This window comes from Mesoplodon mirus (genome assembly GCF_964341445.2).
Source record: "Mesoplodon mirus genome assembly, chromosome: 6".
Taxonomy (NCBI): Eukaryota; Metazoa; Chordata; class Mammalia; order Artiodactyla; family Ziphiidae; genus Mesoplodon; species Mesoplodon mirus.
In genome coordinates, this window is record NC_138982.1 from 135,280,443 (window position 1) to 135,293,285 (window position 12,843).

The following is a 12,843-nucleotide window of genomic DNA, read 5'->3' on the forward strand; positions in this document are numbered from 1 at the left end:
TATCTGAAAATGCAGGCAAGTCCCTGCTTTATGAAAGCAAGTGAAAACTTGCCCTAAATGACCCCCATCATTTTAAATGGATCCACTGTTAAAAGTGGGAAGAATCAAGTGAGTTAATGATGGCGTTTTCGCTCTCCTCGAGGGTCATTACCCACAATATAGTACTTCCTGTCTCCTCATTTGCACACAAGCAGCTGCCATGTGCCAGGGAAATAAAAGTCGTAATAGGGGATGAAGGAGCGTGGAATTGGCCCTGACCTTAGTCTCCACCCAATGTAGGAAGCAGTGCCAGTTGCCACAGCTACACGCATTTCCCTCCCATTGGTGGGGGGAGCTGATGGAGGCCAAGGCCACCCAGGGGAGATTCTAGAATATTCTGGCAACCCAAAGACCATTCGTCTAGACAGGGTCCCATCCTGGTGACCAAGAGCTCATCATTCTACACACTTCCTAGGAGGCTTTCTCTGATAGAAGAACTGCTTGACTCCAACCCTGTCCTCATGTTAACATGTATGAACATCGAGGCAGGAGGCACTGTGTGAAAGAAGCAGAAGAATTCCGCCCTGTCTTAGTGAGAGCTCTGCACCCAGTGAGACTAGGCTGGCCTCAACCTTCTCTGGGTCTCGGTTTCCTCGCCTGCAAAACAGGCAGCTTCCCTCCCAGCCTCCCAGCCTCATGGGGACACCATAAGGCTCAATGAGATGACAGATGTGAAAATGGTTAACAAAAAATAAGGGCAAGGGTGTCCTTGGGCAGGTCACGTGGCCTTCCCAGCTGGTTAGAACCGGCCACGTGGTCACGGGTGCAGGACACCTGCCCGCACGCCCGCAGCTTCGGCAGCATCCTGCACAGAGCTTGCTCACTCACCTCCACAGTGCCCTGCTGGGCCACCTTGGGTTCTGACATTTCTGAAAATATGTTTTGGACTAGTTGACAGATCAGAGGAAGGCAGTATATGGTGTCTCAGTCCTTCTACGAACTGCCTTTAAAAATAGAAGATTGCGAAGAGGGCTTCCCTGGTGGCGCAGTGGTTGAGAGTCCGCCTGCCGATGCAGGGGACACGGGTTCGTGTCCCAGTCCGGGAAGATCCCACATGCCGCGGAGCGGCTGGGCCCGTGAGCCATGGCTGCTGAGCCTGCGCGTCCGGAGCCTGTGCTCCGCAACAGGAGAGGCCACAACAGTGAGAGGCCCGCGTACAGAAAAAAAAAAAAAAAAAAGAAAATTGTGGAGGGAGGGTGTGTGTCACCACGGCTATGGCTGGTGTTCTCCCTATCTGCCCCTCCTCCGCCCACCGCCCTCCTGGCTTGCCTTGCTCACCCTGTTCCCATCCCCCATTCCAGCCCCCACGGCCTGTTCCCTGCCCTCCTGTCCCACAGCTCTGCCTGTCCCCTTCTCAAGCCCCGGTCCTCCAGGCCTGCCTCCTTACCAAACCCTCCTCCAAGAGGCCTCGGTTGTAAGGTCCTGCTTCCTGTTCTAAACACTTAAAGCCTCGCCATCCTCAAAAGCAGGATCCTCGGACCAGCAGCGTCGGCATCACCTGGGCACTGACTACAGAGAAGCATCCCAGCATCTCAGGCTCTGCCCTGGCTCCTGGACACGGACGCTGCACTTAACAAGATCCTGGTGCTGCAGGTGCTCTGAGCCCCAGCAGCTCCGGTTCCTTCCCAGCTCATGGGTACCCTGAAACCTGACACTGCTAGTCAGGTGTTCAGATGTGTCTAGCCCATGCCCACAAGTGGGTTACACGTTACTAGCAGGCAGGGAGCCTGCACTTTCTCAAGGGCCTGGCACAGCGCTCTGCACATAGTGAGCACTCAGTGAACTCGGCCAGTCCGTCTAGATTCGGCCTCTGCACTCATTCATTCAAGTATTCACTGAACACCTAGTAGCCAGGGGCCCAGCCCTGCTTAAGGCACTGGGGTACATACAGCAGAGAACACCACTCCCGTGCAGCCTCCCTTCTCGAGTGGGAGCAAACAGACGTGTATAAATACATGGGCAAGTGAGTGACCGGGCCATTCTAGCTGCTGGTAAGCACCACGAAGAAAAGAAAGCAGGGAGGGTTGAGAGTGGGATGGGCGGGAAGGGGGCTCCAGTAGGGTGGGTGGTCTGAGAAGGCCTCTTGAGGGGGTCATATCTGCACCGAGAACTCAATGGTGAGGAGACCTGGGCAGAGGCTTCCAGCAGAGGGAACAGTGGAGGGCAAGGGCCCCAGAGGATGGGCTTGGGCCACGTTCCGGCTCCTGTTCTCTCTCCCCACCCCGTTCCAGGCAGTCACACACCCTCTGTGTCTCATCCGTCCAACCGCACCCTCTTGGAGCTGGAAAAACCCCAGGTCTCAGGTCCAGCCATCTGTATCTGTTTACCTCCCCAATGTGCATCGCTGGTCATTTCTTCATTCTTTTCTCCAAAGCCAACTTTGCTCTTTCTCTAAACATAGTTGAGAAGCCAAGGAACAGGCATGAGGAAAGAGAGCCTCTTCGAAAAACACTCTTCTTAAATCAGTTTCATTTTCCTAGATGGGACCAGGTGAGGCCATCATGGCCCTCGCTACACACGAAGTGTGGTCCTCCAACTCAGCTGGGAGCTTCTTAGAAATACAGAACCTCAGGCCCCACCCCGACCTACTGAACCAGAATCTGTACTTAGCAAGACCTCCAGGTAATCTGACGTGGGGCAGAGTTCTGCCTCCATTCTCCACTATCTCTAGAAACCTCCAAACGAGGTTTAGAACAGCTAATCTTTAGGTTTAGGTCTAGAACAGCTAACATTACTGTGAACCATACACCCATCTAATTCTCGCTTTAAAAAGTACCTGTGACCCTCCTACATTGTCGCTGGGAATGTAAATTGGTACAGCTACTATGGAGAACAGTATGGAGCTACCATATGATCCAGCAATCCCACTCCTGGGCATATATCTGGAGAAAACCATAATTCAAAAAGATACATGCACTCCAATGTTGACTGCAGCACTATTTACAATAGCCAAGACACGGAAACAACCTAAATGCCCCTCGCTGGATGAACAGATAAAGAAGACGTGGTACCTATATACAGTGGAATAGTACTCAGCCATAAAAAAGGATGAAATAATGCCATTTTCAGCGACATGGATGCATCTAGAGATTGTCATACTGAGTGAAGTAAGTCAGACAGAGAAAGACAAATATCATATGATATCACTTATATCTGGAATCTAAAAAAATGGTACAAATGAACTTATTTACAAAACAGAAACAGAGTCACAGATGTAGAAACAAACGTATGATTACCAAGGGGGAAAAGGGGGGATGAATTGGGAGATCAGGATTGACATATACATATTACTATATATAAAATACATAACTAATAAGAACTTACTAAATAGCACAGGGAACTCTACTCAATATTCAGTAATGGCCTATATGGGAAAAGAATCTAAAAAGGAGTGGATATATGTATAACTGAGTCACTTTGCTGTACACCCGAAACTAACACAACATTGTAAATCAACTATACTCCAATAAAAATTAATTTTAAAAAAGTACCTGTGAGGTAGATGTAAGTAAAATTATCAGCTTCATTTTGCAGATGAATTAACTGAGGCCCAGGGAGGTTAAGTAAGCTGCCCAATTTCATAAGCTTGTAAGTGACAGGCTGAGTTGGAGCCCCAGTGGCCCGACTATATAGAGAGCCTGCCCACCGACTGCCTCACCACTTTATGGAGTGGTGCTGCTCAGACCGCTGTAACAAAGTACCACATACTGGGCGGCTGAAACAGCACAAAGGTAGTGCCTCCCGGTTCTGGAGGCTGGAAGTCCAAGATCAAGGTGTCAGCAGGGCTGGCTCCTTCTGAGGACCATGAAGAAGGATCTGTTCCATCCTTCTCTCCCAGCTTCTGGTAATTGGCTGGCAATCTCTGGCATCCCTTGGCTTGTAGGAGCATCACCAGATCTCTGCTTACATTTCACCTGGCATCCTTCCTGCCAATATCTGTGTCCAAATTTCACCCCCCCTTTTTTTTAAGGATCAGTCATATTGGATTAAAGCCCACCCTAATAGCCTCAGTTTAACTAATTACATCCTCAATGAGCCTATATCCAAAGGTCACAGTCTGAGGTACTGGAGGTGAGGATTTCAATGTGAATTTAGAGGGACACAATTAGTCCATGACAGAGGTTGATAAAACAGTTGTAACAGCTAACATTCTGCTGTGCAGAGCGCCTTAAGGGTATCAACTCACCCAGTCCTCTCCACGGAACTTCTATCTAAGTTCTATTTTCATCTTTGTTTTGCAGATGGAGGGAACTGGGTCACTGACAGGTAACGTCTCTTGTCCTAAGTCACACAAGGAGCTAGGATTCAAACCCAGGTTGTCTGGCCTCGAAGTCTGCGCTACAGTTGTCTTAATATATTGTACGATTATACTGAGGTCCTGTTTATATAGCTTCTTTAGCAAGTTGTTGATGGATCTTGGTTCAGTGTGTTCAGGAAAGTGTCTCTGAAGCAGAGCCCTGTGGGTGGAGAATCCCTGGTGTTCAGCAAGCACAGGGACAGAAGGGGCTAGAAAACCCCATATCCTTGGTGCAGAGAAAGCAGGCACTTAACTGGGACATCACCTCAGTCTGAATGAAAACCATAAAATAAGTGTCCTTCCATGGTGCCTGGCATGTAGTCAGTACTCAATAATATTAGCTACTGATATCATTTTACTAAGCAGCTACTATGTGCCAGGCTCTGGGCTAGGCACCTTCCTCATAGTTCCTTCTAATCTGTATAACAGCCCTAGGAGAGAAATACTATTATTCCCATTTTATAGATGAGGAAACTGAGGCTCAAATGAGTCTTGTGGAGGCTACAGGCTAGCTCCTATCCACCATCCAGGCATCAGGACTCTGCTTTGTAAGACATAAATAGGCTGAGCCTTTGAGCAGAAAAGCCTCAGAATATTCCAGCGGAGGAGATTTGCATGTTTAACGTGGATCGTCTTCACTGGAGTTAATATTTCCAGGTCAGAGCGCCTTCAGGAGAGAACGGAGGTGGCCTCCCAGCTCCAGTCTCCTTAACTGCACCCTGGGAAGTCTCCACACTGCCTTTCTTTCTCCCCTCGGTGGTCTAATCTGGAGTCAGATCCAGCCGCTGGCTCTTGCAGACGGAGAAGGACTGCAAGCCAACAGGAAAACAACAGGTGAGTTCTGAACAGTCCCCTTCTGTGCCTCGGGCAGCGTGTCTGCCTGGGCGACCGCGGGGCCACACTGACTTCCAGAACCTTCTGTCTCTGCAGGTGTTTTAGGAACTTGGCCTCAGCGCTTCAGTGACCCATATTTTATTACCTTTCAGGTTTCTATAATTCATCATTCACTCCTTTCTGAAAACCTAGAATGAAAGTTTAGCAGCTCAGTGCCCCGGCCTCTCTCCATTCTCTCCCCAAACACATCGGCCTGTTTGTTCCCTTTCATCCGCACTCTTCCTGTTGCATTCTGTCCGTTCAATGGGGAAAGAGTGAAACCGGATGGCTGGACCCAGTGCGGGGAAATGACTTCAGAGCCACCTTTGTTTCCCTCATTCCTTTGAGCACACTTGGCCCTGCGTCTCTATGAAAGGGCTTGTTTGAACCATTTGGAACATCTAGCAAGCGGGAGATGCTGTGGCCAGAATCGCTCACATCTTTTCAGGCTGCCTGAGACTCTGGGTGAAACTGCCAAATTTTTGCAACAAAACTCACCATGACATTGGACATTGTGTTATAAATTAGCCACAGCCTTCCAAGCAAATTGTCTCTTTTCATTGTGTCAGCGTAAGCCTTTGGGACGTTTGGCTTCAGCTACTGACTTTGGGGAGACTCAGAGAATATTTTTGTTCAGTCCCAAACCAACCCTTCAGACACCAAGCTGCATGTGCTACATATCTTAATTCACAGTTATTCTTATCGTACTTACTCAGAGGATCCCTGTTAGTTATATTCTATTTCTCTGCCTAAAATTCTGCCAATAGGTTTTTAAGTTTTGATGTGGCAGGAAATATCTCCATTCATCTTTAAAACAAAAAGATGTACTTCTCTTTTTCTAGTCTTTTCACAATGATTATTTGAAGTTTCTTTTAAGGAAGAGTTCTTTGCAGATCTACAGTGAGAGGTATTAAAGTCTGTTGTTATAGAGCTCTAGGTGACGTGTAGAATTTCAGCATTTAGTACTCACAGAAGCAGTGAAAACTTTCTGTTTCTGTTACATCACCCTGGGTTTCAAAAAAAGAAAAAAAAAAGAAGGCATCTATCCATCAGCTTGAGTTATGTCACCAATAGCCAAATCAAGCTTTTGTTATTAAAAGGAAATCTGAAAAAATCCTCAGATGCTATCTAATTTCTTTTCTTACTTTTAACTTTTTTCTACAGAAAAGGTGGCATGGGATGAATCTGGACTCAGAAATAATTTTTAAGTAGTAAACTTTATTAAAATCAGGTCCAAATGACCTTTATTAAAAAGAAAACAGAGGACTTCCCTGGTGGTCCAGTGGTTAAGACTCTGTGCTTCTACTGCAGGGGATGCGGGTTGGATCCCTGGTTGGGGAAGATCCCACATGCTGTATGGTGCAGCCAAAATAAATAAGTAAGATAAAATAGAATAAAACTTCTTATAATATGTGTAAAACACATCCACTAGATTTGATCATCTGTAGTGTTTTAACCAGAAGAGAGACCACCACGTTGTGCCGCCTTTGCCCTTCCACACTGGTCACAATCACAAAGCTTTAAAATAACATTGTAAGTAACTATTAACACCGTGTCAGGGCATGACAACTCGATTAACTTGCACTCCCTTTTGAAAATGAACAAAATGCATATTCTTTCTTATTTTCCCAGCAGGAATCTTTATTTTTTTATTTTTTATTTTTTAAATTTATTATTATTTTTTTAAGATGTTGGGGGTAGGAGTTTATTAATTAATTAATTTATTTTTGCTGTGTTGGGTCTTCATTTCTGTGCGAGGGCTTTCTCTAGTTGTGGCAAGCGGGGGCCACTCTTCATCGCGGTGCGCGGGCCTCTCACTATCGCGGCCTCTCCCGTTGCGGAGCACAGGCTCCAGACGCGCAGGCTCAATAGTCGTGGCTCACGGGCCCAGACGCTCCGCGGCATGTGGGATCCTCCCGGACCGGGTCACGAACCCGCGTCCCCTGCATCGGCAGGCGAACTCCCAACCGCTGCGCCACCAGGGAAGCCCAGGAATCTTTATTTAATCTGAACTGTTTCGAACTATGACTTAGAGTCTGTTCAGATGGCCCCCAAGTGACAGAGAGGACCAAATGTGTCTAAGGAGCTGTGCTCCACCCAGGAACACTTACCAAAGGGAAAGTCACCTCCTCCTCCCCATCTTCTCTCTCCACTCCTCTCCTCTACCCAGAAAGGAGCTCAGTGCCCCTCTCTCTGCAGCTCCTTCCCTGTCTTCTGTGTTCCAGGCAGAGTTACGTGTGGATGGGATGGGGGAAGCCGATATAGGGCGAACATTAGATGGGGCGGCCACTTCTCCTAGCGATAGTGTAAATTTCAACGCCTCTTGGGTAATGGACACTTTCCAGAGAATTTTGCTCTTCTTAGAAGAAAGCAGCGCTTCCAAGTGAACTCTGTTCTTTCATGACAGGTCTAAACTCCAGCCAGTTTCAGTAGGACATTTTAGCCAAGATGACCTTTTACACTTAGCTGGCTTTCTGCAAGAAGACAGTCTCTTCAGGGACAACAGGGGGCTTTGCAGCCTGTCTGTTCTTACGGAGGGGGTGGATGGTGCTGCACACTCACCAAGGCATCGGGGCCCCATTGTCTGTCACTGCAACAGTTCCAGCTTCTCCATCCAAAGCAGGGGTGGGCGGCAGGGTTGGGGGAACAGGCAGGAGAGGTTTTAGGTTTCTATGAAAGAAAAAGGAAGCCTGACACACCTACCTCCTTGGGGTGAAAGGAGTCGCTAACACACACACACACACAACCCCTTTAGGCAGAGACAAGAGTGGTTGTTATGGTGGATGCAAGTTTCTCCCCAAGAATGTCCTGTACGTGGGAGGCCACGGCAGCTGTCCCCCTTGAGCCGGCCCACGGGGCCCCTGCCAGGGGCTATAATGGCTTGCTGGCCCTTGCCAGCTGTCACACTTTGCATGCCGCTGGAGCTCCGGTCCAGCAGAAGGGGCATCCAAGTCACCAGCATCAACAGGCGCCAAATCCTGTGCCCATGCTGGGCCCACACGGCCACCTGGAGCCCTCTTCTGGGGCTCACCCGAGAGCACTTTAACACACACTGACCAGAGTGTCCTGGGCTGGGGAAGGGAGTTCTCCTTCCCCTAGACAGAGATTTGGGTAGGTTAAGGGCTAAAGAGAAACATCAGGGATACCTCCAGTAAAGAGGGGCACTTCTGGAGGGAAGAGCAATGTGTGTGTTTCCATCTCTGATTCCCGGGGCACCCCTGCCTATGGAGGGGGATGTTTAGGCCACTGTCCCAGGTCGAGCTTCTGTCTTTCTCGCTCACTTCCCCTTCCTGCTGGCAGAGGAAGGCCCCCGGGAACACCACCTTGGATGTGGAAGGAGGAGGAAGCCAGAGGGTGAGGTGTCTGGGGTCTACCCCAATCTGGCACCTCACCTACAGGACAGAGGGGTCCTCAGGGTGAGGACGAGCTTTGCCAGAGGGGGCTGTGCAGGATTCATGGAGGTTGGATCCTGGGAACCGCCTCTTCTAGGACATGCCTGAAACCCATCAACTCCCCAGTACTGGCTTGGCATAGGCTGCTCCCTCCATCCATCCTTTCACCCCGTCCCCAACCATCCCCCTCGTGGCCCCCTCCTCAGCTTCCTGGAGGCCTGGTCCAGCTGGAGAGAATTCTGGAAGCTGGCCACCCATGGGGCAGCTCTGCCTGTCCTGTCTGAAGGCACATTATCAACCCCAGAAACCCACCACCCTCTGGGAGCCTCAGTTTCACCACCTATGGCAGGGTTTTTGTGTGTGTGTGTGTGGTACGCGGGTCTCTCACTGTTGTGGTCTCTCCCCTTGCGGAGCACAGGCTCTGGACGCGCAGGCTCAGCCGCCATGGCTCACGGGCCTAGCCGCTCCGCGGCATGTGGGATCTTCCCGGACCGGGGCATGAACACGTGTCCCCTGCATCGGCAGGCGGACTCTCAACCACTGCGCCACCAGGGAAGCCCAGGGTTTTTTTAAAAGCCCAGCTCATACGGTTCCCGTGAAAATCAGATGCAAGTGTCTGTTGAAATGCTTTGGGAAACAGGATGCTTTAACAAAAGAGGGAATGATTAGTGAGGTCTTAAAACTTGAAGGAAACTTTCAAGGTGATTTCCTTGGTGTCTCTCCTTCCTGCCCCTTACAGTTCTGCTTGGAGACTTAGGTCCTTCCTGCTGAGGTCTCTTCCTCTCTCCCTAAGTGAGTCCCCCAGCCTGCTAGGGGGTCCTACCAGGCCCCTTCCCTCTCTATGAAACCTAGGGGAACCTCTTGGATTAAAGCACTGTTGGAAGTTTGTACATTTCAGGGATGAATCTGTGAGCTAGTAGAGATTTCACAGCAATTCTTAGACACCCGCGGGACACACAGTCGTTTTAAAGCTTTGGGAGGATGAAGAAATGAACAAATGATTCCCGCCCTCAAAACAATCACAACCCAATGCAGAGATGTCCTCCACATAACACCATCTACGCTATGGGAAAAATGATATCAATGGTCTCCCGAGCGTGATGAGAGGAAGAAGATGAGAAATCACCAAGACTCTGAGAAGAAAGTTATGTTGGAGCTGAACCTGAGGCCTGGGCAGGATGTTATAGGCAAAGCTGGAGGTCAGAAGCAGAGATCAGAGTGAGTCTATGGGGAGAATGTTGGTGGAAGAAAACGGAACAAAGCAGCCCTGAAATCGGCAAGCATGGCCAGTGGGCTCTGAGAGCTGAAATCAGTCCCCATTATGAGAGGCCCTTCAACAGCCTCCCTCTTCTTACACCAAAGGGGACCGTGGTAGAGAAGCTCATTTTCTTTAAGTTACTGTCAACGTCAGCACTGTCCAGTAGAACTCTCTGTGATGGTGAAATGGTCTCTGTGCTGTCTGACAGATGGCCACTATAGCCACTACTAAGCACTTGAAGCAATGCTGGTGCAACCAAGGGACGAACCTTATAACTTGATTTTATTGTAAATAATTAAATTTTAACAGGCACAGGTAGCTGGTGGCTACTGTATTGGATGGTAGAGGTTCAGATGCCAAAAGGTTCTCTTTCCCATGCCATTTGGCCAAGGGATAATGACAAGCTGCAACAGTATGCCCTGGTGTTGGGATAGAAGACTTCCAGGGTCACTGAGTAATCTCTACTTTATTTGGGGAAGAGAAAAGTTCAGTTCCACCCCGAACAGATATGAGTGTGTGGGTGGGTTGTTGTTTTTGGATTTTGTTGTTGTTGTTTTTTCCCCCTAAAAGGCCAATTTCTACGTGAGTTTTTACTTAAGCAAGAGTCGAGTCGCTCACAGAATGAATACGTGTCTCTTTGGGGAAGGAAAAAAATCCCACCCCCAGAGCTCCTTAGTCCTTAAAGACCTTTTAATCAGAGAGAGGGAAGAGGGAGAGGCTGGGAGTAACCATTCTAATGCTACTGGTCCTTGAGCCCAGAAACTTAGTTCTCAAACCTCGCAGGAAATCACGTATTTTTTTAAAAAACCCGTTACAACCATGCTCACAGCGGCATTATTCACAATGGCCAAAAGGTGGAAGCAAACCAAGTGTCCATCTATAGAGACCTGGATAAACAAAACGAGGTATATACATATAATGGAATATTATTCAGCCTTAAAAAGAAACAAAATCCTGACACATGCTAAAGCATAAATGAACATTGAGGACATTATGCTAAACGAAAGAAGCTGGCCACTAGAAGATAAATACAATATGATTCCACTTATATGAGGCACCTAGAGTAGCCGGATTCATAGAAGAATAATGGTTGCCAGGAGTAGCAGGGAGGATGGGGAATTGTTTAATGAGGGACAGTTTTAGTTTTGCAAGATGAAGAGTTCTGCGGATTGGATGCACAACAATGCACTTAACACTACTGAACTGTACACTAATAAACGGTTAAGATGGTACATTAAGTTATGCGTATTTGACCACAATTTAAAACAAACCAATATGCATATGTATCCCAAAAAGTAGAGGCAGAGGGCAGAAAGAGGTAGGCACAGGAGTCTTAGCCTCACCATGCCACCAGTCCTCCAAGAACAGCCGCATTCCACCCGAAAAGGCGCGTCCCTCCCTCCTTCCCTCCCTCCCGGAGGCCTGTCCTGTGATTCTCCATGGGGCGCTCACAATAACGTCCTTAAGCGGTGCCAGCGGTACCTCCGCGCCGGCCTGAGGAGCGGGTGGCCAATGAGCACGCGCCTGCGCCGGACCTCGCGCCCCCATTGGCTGCGCCCAGCAGCCCGCGACCCCTCAGGTTCCCAAGCCGGGTTTAAAGGGGTTGGGCGCGGGCTACTGCCCTGCCATCCGCTCCCCGCGCGCAGGTCTGCGGGGAGGGGCGGCCTGCTGAAAGGTCCACCCCGGGGCGTTCCTGAAGGGCGCTTCGGCCCTCCCCACCGTCCCCCAGATGTATTATGCGGTTTCCCAGGCGCGCGTGAACGTGGCCCCTGCGACCATGCTGCGGCCACAGCGGCCGGGAGACGTGCAGCTCGGGGCCTCCCTCTATGAGCTCGTGGGCTACCGGCAGCCGCCTTCCTCCTCCTCTTCCGCCACTTCCTCCTCCTCCTCCACGACGGCCCCCCTTCTCCCCAAGGCGGCGCGCGAGAAGCCGGAGGCGCCCGCCGAGCCGCCGGGCACGGGATCCGGGCCGGGCGCGCACGCGGGCGGCGGCTCCCGGGCAGACGCCAAGGAGGAGCAGCAACAGCAGCTGCGGCGCAAGATCAACAGCCGAGAGCGGAAGCGCATGCAGGACCTGAACCTGGCCATGGACGCGCTGCGCGAGGTCATCCTGCCCTACTCGGCGGCGCACTGCCAGGGTGCACCGGGCCGCAAGCTCTCCAAGATCGCCACGCTGCTGCTCGCCCGCAACTACATCCTGCTGCTGGGCAGTTCGCTGCAGGAGCTGCGCCGCGCGCTCGGCGAGGGCGCGGGACCCGCTGCACCGCGCCTGCTGCTGGCCGGCCTGCCTCTGCTCGCCGCAGCTCCGGGCTCGGTGCTGCTGGCGCCCGGCGCCGTGGGGCCGCCCGACGCGCTGCGCCCGGCCAAGTACCTGTCGCTGGCGCTCGATGAGCCGCCGTGCGGCCAGTTCGCGCTCCCCGGCGGCGGCCCGGGCGGCGGCGCGGGCAGCCCCGGCCTTTGCACCTGCGCCGTCTGCAAGTTCCCGCACCTCGTCCCGGCAGGCCTGGGCCTGGCCGCGGTGCAGGCGCAGTTCTCCAAGTGAGGGCTGGCCCGGGCCCGGGGCGCGACCTCGGCCTGGCCTCCCGCCGCCCAGCTTCTGCGCGTCCCCGCGCCCTGCGCCCCGCGAGAGCAGGGCCGAGCAAAGAGGGCATTTCGAACTTTCTCGCCCAGAGAAAGGGACTGTTGGGCGTCCCCTCCCCGCCCCCACCCCGGGGAAATTAAAGTGACCCGAGCGGATGTTCCATAGAGCGTCGGGGCTGTTTGGGGTTCTGGGTGGATTCCAGCTGCTTTGCGCAGCAAGTGCGCATTCTCACTGCCACTGTCACCCAGCGCTTGTCTCTCCCGGCTCCTGGAGTCGTGCGCTTCGCAGGGGGTGATGTGGACTTCAGGGCGCCAGGCTAGCCCAGGGTGCGGCGGCAGGCCAGGCCCGAGGGGACCAAGAGGCTGCTCTCGGAGGGCGGGGGCGGGGGAGAAGTGGCGGTGTT

General features: G+C 51.4%; 1 protein-coding gene across 1 annotated transcript; it reads left to right on the top strand.

Annotated features, from left to right (window-relative positions):
- Window positions 1-11,588: 11,588 nt before the first annotated feature.
- On the top strand, window positions 11,589-12,401 carry OLIG1 (oligodendrocyte transcription factor 1; the record flags this gene model as incomplete). The annotated part of the gene is made up of 1 exon (XM_082624694.1): window positions 11,589-12,401. One exon carries the CDS (start codon window positions 11,589-11,591, stop codon window positions 12,399-12,401), a length of 813 nt encoding a protein of 270 aa, XP_082480820.1.
- Between the last annotated feature and the right edge of the window lie 442 nt (window positions 12,402-12,843).